Source organism: Augochlora pura, unplaced genomic scaffold, assembly GCF_028453695.1.
Source record: "Augochlora pura isolate Apur16 unplaced genomic scaffold, APUR_v2.2.1 APUR_unplaced_8970, whole genome shotgun sequence".
Classification (NCBI taxonomy): domain Eukaryota; kingdom Metazoa; phylum Arthropoda; class Insecta; order Hymenoptera; family Halictidae; genus Augochlora; species Augochlora pura.
This window is the reverse complement of record NW_027589802.1, coordinates 2,347-10,445: the sequence shown is the minus strand read 5'-3', so window position 1 is coordinate 10,445 and position 8,099 is coordinate 2,347. Positions and strand designations below refer to the sequence as shown.

The 8,099-nt window shown below is 44.9% G+C and overlaps 1 protein-coding gene across 1 annotated transcript; it reads left to right on the top strand.

Annotated features, from left to right (window-relative positions):
* Positions 1–6,527: 6,527 nt before the first annotated feature.
* Positions 6,528–7,677, top strand: LOC144478181 (uncharacterized; the record flags this gene model as incomplete). Its single annotated transcript, XM_078195919.1, has 1 exon — positions 6,528–7,677. A coding segment is annotated over exon 1 (745 nt), but the record flags the coding sequence as incomplete, so codon positions are not given.
* Between the last annotated feature and the right edge of the window lie 422 nt (positions 7,678–8,099).

Sequence of the window (8,099 nt, the reverse complement as noted above, 5' to 3'; positions counted from 1 at the left end):
ACCCCCGACGCTCGTGGCGAACGTCGAGTGGCGAGTCTCGGTGAACAAAAGAGAGCCCCCGATGGCATTTGATTAGCAGCGACTCTCTCGTCCGCGTTGCTCGTTCATTGCTGTTCCACGGCGAACTGTTTGGAATTTGTCCGATCAATTTCGGGCCCGAGAAATGGAATTGGAACGAGGCTTGCACCGAACGACCGCGGTCGAAAGTGTTTCGCTGATAGACGGTGCGTGTAACAGCGTGTTTCACTGTCTTTGTACAGCGAATAATAAAATAGTCTTACTATTAACTTAATATATAGTCTTACTATTAACTTAATATCTTACTATTAACTAAATAATATTAACTTAATATTAACTTAATATATAACTTATAATTATCTGGTGTTATTAAGGTCAGTACTGAGAACAAATAAGTACTAATTAACGCAGCGTGGAAAGAGTCATAATACAATATTAAGTTAATAGCATTTATTTACAATACAAAAGGCTTACAAGGAAGACCCGGGGGAATATGTATTGTAAATAAATGCTATTAACTTAATATTGTATTATGACTCTTTCCACGCTGCGTTAATTAGTACTTATTACTTCTCAATACTGACCTTAATAACACCAGATAATTTTTCTTCCTCGATTGTCATTATTTACTACCGTTTCTAGACTTTGATAACAAAATAATTCAATTTTATTTAGAGGAAATTAATAATATTCATGTTTAGTAAATCTTGCGTGGAATCTTTATCACGAGTCTGACGAGTTGTTATAGTGAGGTTATGGCTACAAATACGAAACTTTTATATTTTCGTTTCAGTAAATAAATCGTATCGAGTTTGTAAAATAGAACCACCGGTTCGATAATAAACGCGTCGAAGGGAGCAGAATTTAATTGTACGATTCAAAAGTTATGACACACATAAAGACATAATGGATTACGTATGGTTATCGTCGCGGAAGATTCGTCTGTCATATTTTCACCGACACACCAGTCGCAGGGTGTTTTCGACCCTTCTGCGCCTAAGCTGTTTCCCATTGACGCTTAGCGGACGCAGTACACCACCGTCGATCTAATCAATTATCGGTGTTCTGTTACGAGATGAATATTCCTCCCGCGTGGTGCGAGACTAGGATGGATAAGATCGGGGATGAGTACACAATATACATAAAGATAAAATAAAGTAATAGTTAATTAACTTACGAAACAAGATAAATATTTATTAGAAGGTTAGAGAAAAGTTTTAAATACTGGCGGAAATAGTCTGCAATTTATAATTGATTTTAGATTTTTGTAGATCGACTGTTTTAGAAAAGTGGAAATAGAAATTAGAAATTAAATAATTTTAATTCGTGTTACTGCCGCGTAATTTGACGGAATATTTAATTCTCCGCAGCACAATTCTCGGGTGAAATTTTTCTTCAGTGTTTTATAGACTATAAAATCTTTAATATTTTAATCATTTAACAATAATTCGACGTCTTTTGTTAAAATATAAAATCTCCAAACCCGAATCGATTGAATCAGGAGATAAAGTCGAGACAGAAGAAAATCGAGAAAGAATTTCTCGCGCGACTCTAATACTTACAAAATATATAAAAATAATAAGATAATTTATCTGTCGCGACGAACAAATTCGCATGGACAACGAAAGTCCGCCTCGCGAAACAGATTTATCCGCGATATTTGTCCGCGCGTTGTTCCATAACAGAGATTCCGATGATTTTACGAATCACTCTCCCGTTCCGCGGATAAAACTCCGGGTGTTCTGAATAAAAAATAACCCTTTTTGGGCGAGTACACGTAGAAGCCGGTTTTCCACGTCGTCGCGTCTTTCATCCCGGCTGAACCCAGCGGTCAAACCCCCCGTCGTCCCTCTTTCTCCCGCGTGCGCGGGTCTCGCTGCCAGTCTCCGTCGAACCTTTTCGTCCCCTGTTTTCGTCGTTCGCGATTCTATCGCAGGGTTTGTAAGCGTTTCCAAAGGGTGGAATAAATTATTCGGGCCCTGGTGAAAACGTCTAAGTGACACGCGGATGCCTGACACCCAAATTGATCCTCGATCGGAAACGCATCGGGTGTAGGACGAGCGCCGGCGACTTCCCGAAGTGAGCCGGAGCGAAAGTTCATGTTCCCGGGACGAGCTTGTACGACCACCGAACGCCGCTAATACGGAAATTTCGTTCTACCGACCATACAGATTTATAGTTCGCCGAAATATTTAGTATCGCGGTGGGTCTCCTTTAATTTCACCGAGACCGTTATTCTAACAGCAACCGCTTGTTTCTCGTTGATGCGCTTTACAATTGATATCGCAAATTCGTTTGCTATCAAATGATCAATTTTATTATTTTATACAGAATTATTATTACAATAGTATTATACAGAACTTGATATTGTATGCATGTGAACTTCAATGATTGAAGGTGTTAACATAAACTTGCTCATTTATAAATGGAATTGATTACTCATAGACAATAATAAATACAATAATAATTATTCAGTAATAATTATTCAGTAATAATAATAAAAATTGGTACAATATTTTCTATTAATATTAAATGTATTTAATATTTTCTTTATATTTGAAATCGACTTAATATTCTCTTAAATATAAAATAAATCAAACATTTCTGTAAACATAAAACGATTATTCCATCGAATTCAACCGAATTAAACGGCCTTTGAAAAATTGGAAGAATACAGTGTTGAGCTCGCGCCTGAAAGGTACATTTGAAAAAAAAAAATAACATTAAATTCCCGATCGATTTGGAAAGTTAAAACTTTTGTGCCGAGGCACACATCGATGCAATTATGTTAGACGGCGCGGCGATCGCCGGCTACCGCGACTACGTTTCCGTTTTTCTGCGAAGGTATTACTTTGTATCATTTACGTTGCGGTCGAGACTTCCACTTCGGGACGACATTTTTAACGTTTACGCAGCAATATCCATTCGGACAGGTATAAAGTAGTTCGCCGGTTCCCGGTATCGATGTCGAAACGTGTTTATTCTTTTTATCGGTTCGTTTGTCTCGGCCAGTTTCTCGCCGGAGTCGAACAAAACGGTGTTTTAAGTAAAAATATTTTCAATAACGGAACGACACCGCTTATGAAATAACTAGCCAGCGTTTTATGGCCTCGAGGCCTGTAATAACGCAACGACTACGATAGAATGAGAAAAAAAAAATGGTTGTACAGTTTATTGCAGCGTTTGCACGGCTTTTTATCCTCCTTTATGTATTGCTTATATAGTTTCATCACGAACCTGGCGTAGGACTGATTTTATATTTTATAAATATTAAAAATTAAATGAAATTAATGTAACACGGTAAATACAGAAAAATATAGTATAACCGAACGTGTTTTTGCAAAATGTTTTAGTAACGTAAAAGTAGCAATTTTTAACTATGTCTCAGAATAGGACGAGGGATGAAATATTTAAAACAATAATTGCGGAATAAAAATCACCGCGTGGTTCCTATTCGTACCAAATATATACTAGAGACAATTAAAATTTGATAGAGCATAGACACGTCCAAATGCGGCAATAGTTTCCTCGTTTATTTTAAAATGAGCACGGGCTGCCCGGACAGCGTTCCATGCTTAATGAATCCCCCTTCATATTATTAATATAATTCTCGTGATTTCGTGATTCGTTTAAATAAAACCACCGGCGTATTTATAAACGCGTGGCAGCCGTAATTAAAAAATCTATGAATAGAAGTTGCGAAAGTAGCTGACAAGCCGCGGATGCTACGGATAGGCTATATATCTTTGGTAACGGAAGTCGGTAATAATTAAATATTTCGAATTGTTCACCGATAATAGAAGATCTTATTCCGTCGGGGCTGGTGTACTTGTTCCGAGACAGTTGAATTCGAGCGAACGCGAGGACTAATTCGTCGGGAGGTCTACGGATTTTAGCAGCCGGAAAGGAGCCGGGACGATCGTCCAATAGTGAATTGTTATCGATCGAACGCAACGTAAATCTTTTAAGAAAAATCATTTAATTTTAGCTGGCACTCGCCGATACCGTGTTTCGCAGCATTTATTTCAGGCGCGTCTCCGTACATTTTGCAAGGATAAGCAGAAATCGAAGTACCTTATTATGAATATAAAATAGATGTAGAATATTTATTCTACACGTATACCTATAAAACAATTTACCGAAATGATATTTGCGACGATAATTTCCATAAATTACCTATAATAATAATACGTAACATTTGACAATAATTTACATTTAATTTACAGTTTAAAGTTTCGATAAATCACCGACACCACGGATTCTCATCAACGTTCCCAATTCAGATTCGACGATGCATGCAATTTATTCCCATAAAAATGATCGAGTGCGCGCTTTTGATGGCATGCGCGAGCTCGAAACTGTGTAATACGTACGTACCGGTGGCCTCGGTGGCCATTGGAAAACTGGTCGGTGAAAGAGGCGGTAATACGAAACGCAACGAGGTGGCCTTAAGTCGACGAAGTTTCACTACCACGTCTACGGCGAACGATATTTCGCGTTGCCGTTGACGCATGCACCGCAACGTTTATTGCTCAACGTAGCACGAGCACGGATTGTACATCGAAACGAATCGTCGATACGAAATATCCTTGTGTCGCGAAACACGCGGCGCGGACTCGTACGGCGCGGCAGATCGAATTAAAAGGCAATCGTATTAACCATTCAACGGTGTCGCAAAGCATACCTAATTATCCGCGCGTTTAGCAACGTTTACACGAGCCGTGTAATGCATCAGCTTATAATTCGTCGATCTAATCTTTATCATGAAATTATAATAAATTAGCGGCACGGCTCCGAGCTTCCGTAAAATGTAAATGGTTTTCCGTAGCAACAGTCGCGGAGGAAGGATGAAATTGCACGGGAAAATGATAATGGATTCTCGAGTCAGAACGACGGGCGAGTAAATTATCCAACGAGGTTTCTTTTCCTTTCGGATACGAGAGCCGCGTTTACATTGATCGTTGCTTCCCATTGATTAAAATATTTGCAACGGGTTCGTTTGACGAGATTCGATTACGTTTAAAAGCATCGCCTAAATTATTTCGAGTACCTATAAATATTTCGTAACGATCCCGTAACGCATCGGAAGCTGTTAGGGTGAAATCCGCTTGATGTTAATATAGTAAAATTTAGTTTAACGCATGATTAATACATGATTTTGGTTCGGCGCGCACTTAGCTGGTAGAAAGTTTTAATAGGATGCGAGGAAGTCCCTCAGTTTCCATTCACGGAAATACGATCTTAATTTCAAACGTTATTTTGTTGGATGACTTTGGTTAATTACTCGTCACGCGGAGATGTTAGCAACAATCGCGACGAGTTCGAGTTCGTCCGCGAGTCCCAAACCCCGAAGGGCACCGCAAACCTCGAACCTCGGGAAAGAGGACATTTGGTATGTAGGTGCGCGGGTCCCTGATAATAGAACAGGGCGCGGGACGAGAGGGCATGGCGAGGAGACGGAGATGGGAAGGGACAGTTCGCGAGACGGGAAGAGCGAACGAGAGGAAGAAAAAAAAAGGGGGAGCGAAGAGGCGGAGACGGGAGTACGGAGTAGGGCATGGTGGGGGCCAAAAGGATATTCGTCGTAATTAAGTCCCTCCGCTTCTTCAACTCAATGCGGCGCGTCCCTGCGAGAAGACGAGCGCCGCCGGACGCGGCCGAGAAGGAGAGCAACGGCCGGGGGTCGGGAAAGAAGGGAAAGAAGGGAAAGAAGGGAGCGAAGGACACGAGATAGTGCGCCGGGGCTGCGGGCGGCTCGGCTCGGCTCGGCTCGGCCCAAGTGGAAGAGACGAGGAGGAACGCGGGACGGCGGAGAGAAAAAAGGACGCACGACGATCGGGCAATAAATAATATAGGAGAAAAAGGCGATCGCCTGCAACATTCTGCTCAAATGTTAAATAGGTATCAATTTAACGCGGGCCAATCGTCTGACCGGTGGGCGGAGCCCGTCGACCGCCGATTGGACGGCGACGCGGTGGTGGGCGATGCCGCGCACCCGATCGCCGCTCGAGTCGTCGCAGATCCATGGTAGGGATGGAACATCTGGTTTCTCTGGTCTCCTCACTACGTCCCGTCTCTCTCGTCGCGACCGACCTGGATCCACGCACCAACTCCGCCACGGATCGAGTTACGGATGAGCACAGCCCTTTCGAGGACCACGTGAGGACCACACTCGTCACCTTTCCGCCTGGAAACCGGTGCACCCGTTCGCGCCCTACGTTTCTTTGCCCCTGGAGCCGCTTCAGAGCGGTTCACGCGCAACCACCGGAAAGGGACACGGAAGCTTCCAGGGTGTTCCCGATGGAACCAGTTCTGTGATCGATCCTCGCGACGCTCGGAGGGTGTACTTATTTTTGGTAGCGGTCCCTGGTATCCGCGGGTGATCGTCCGACAGTGCCGTCGCGGACATTGGCAAAGGAGAGTGCACCGCTGCGGACCACGACATAATATATAACAGTGATCGTTGTGTTTCGCGGTAACGATGAGTTGCTGTCTCGTGGATCACCACCGACCAGCGTTAGTGTCCTGCGAGTGAGTTTACCGTCGCGAGCCATCGACGATTCCGGGGGACTGTAGGGTTAGCGAGATCCGCGAACAGCATGGCCGTCGGTCCAGCAGGAATACGTGGTGGTTCGAACGTTGGATGAGCAGCGTACCTATCGGTGGTCGCGAGTTTTTCTCTCTCAGACGTCTTCCATTTTTCCAGACGTCGGATCAGTGGGATATAATCGGGACCTTTCGCGATCGATGTTCTCGGTGTGTTCGCGTCGTTTGGTGAGTCGATAGAGACGCAGAATGCGATTCGGGGGCGATCCGCGGTGAGCAGGACCGTCGTCTGACTGTTTTAGCGTATCGTCTGTCGAGAAGGCGGGGAACCGTGAGCGGAGAGAAACTGTGCAGAGCGATTGTGGGTCATGTCGGTGCAAGGGGACAGCGACGTGGACGCGACGGAGGAGATCAACGTGGACGATTCGGACACGGGGAGCTGCGGGCCGCACGACTACGCGAACGACGGTAGACGGCTGCCGCAGGAGCACTCGGAGTGCTCGAACTCGCCGCCGCCCAGCCAGACCAGCTCGAGGACGTTGCAGAACGAGTCGCCGCGGAGCCATCCGTTCAGCATAAGCCGTCTGTTGGGCGAGAATCGGCCGCAGAACCCGAAGAGCCCGTCCTCGGAGGACCTCGACAGCGACAAGGAGAGGAAATGGTCGTGGGAGGAGGGAAACAACAACGGCGGATCGTCGATGATCCTGGACGACGGGAGAAGATCGTGGGGCCACGAGATCGAGGAGAAACTGTCGGAGAAGGACGACGACGACACCGGGAGCACGCCCGAGACGCAGACGAACTCGTCGTCGTCGGTTCACTGCTCGACCGCCGCGGACCTCCTGGCGCCGTTCAGGCTTTTCCCGACCGGAACTGGTCTGATTTATACCGGCGGTGGTGTAATAAGGGTTCCTGCGCATCGACCGCCGGGTGCTAATGGCACCGGCACGGGAGCACTGCCCGCACAGGCCTTGATACCGCCGTGGAGTTTACAGGCTCTTCAGCACAGTCAACAGCAGGCGGCCGCTGCCGGTCTCCACAGAGCGAGCCTGCTCGCGAATCTGGCCGCCCATCCGTTTCAGGGACATCCGCACCTCAAAGACAGACTGGCAGGTAAGGGGATGTTGCGCAAACTGGACGGGGTAGAGAACACTTATCGAGGAGACAAGATTCCGAGATTCAAATTGATCGCAAAAGCGATTCCTTGCGTCTTATTCGGTTGGCAAGCGAGCGCAAGTTTTGTCACGGAAACGAGCATTCTAGTTCATGTAAATGATCCGACCTTTCGCGACCCAATAAATGCTAATTGATAATTTATATATGCTAGGTAAGAAATAAACGAGTGCACTGGAATCGCGAGTTAGGTTTTCGAAAATTCTTATTTATGTCCTGAAATGCTATCTCTACATCCAGAAAATGTTAGAAGGATAAGCGATGTTAATTATACAATTGCTACGAATTAACTTAACTCTAAATTATCCAAATTCTAGTCACTAAACAATATACCTTCCGGCAAATAATAACACTGTTTCTCG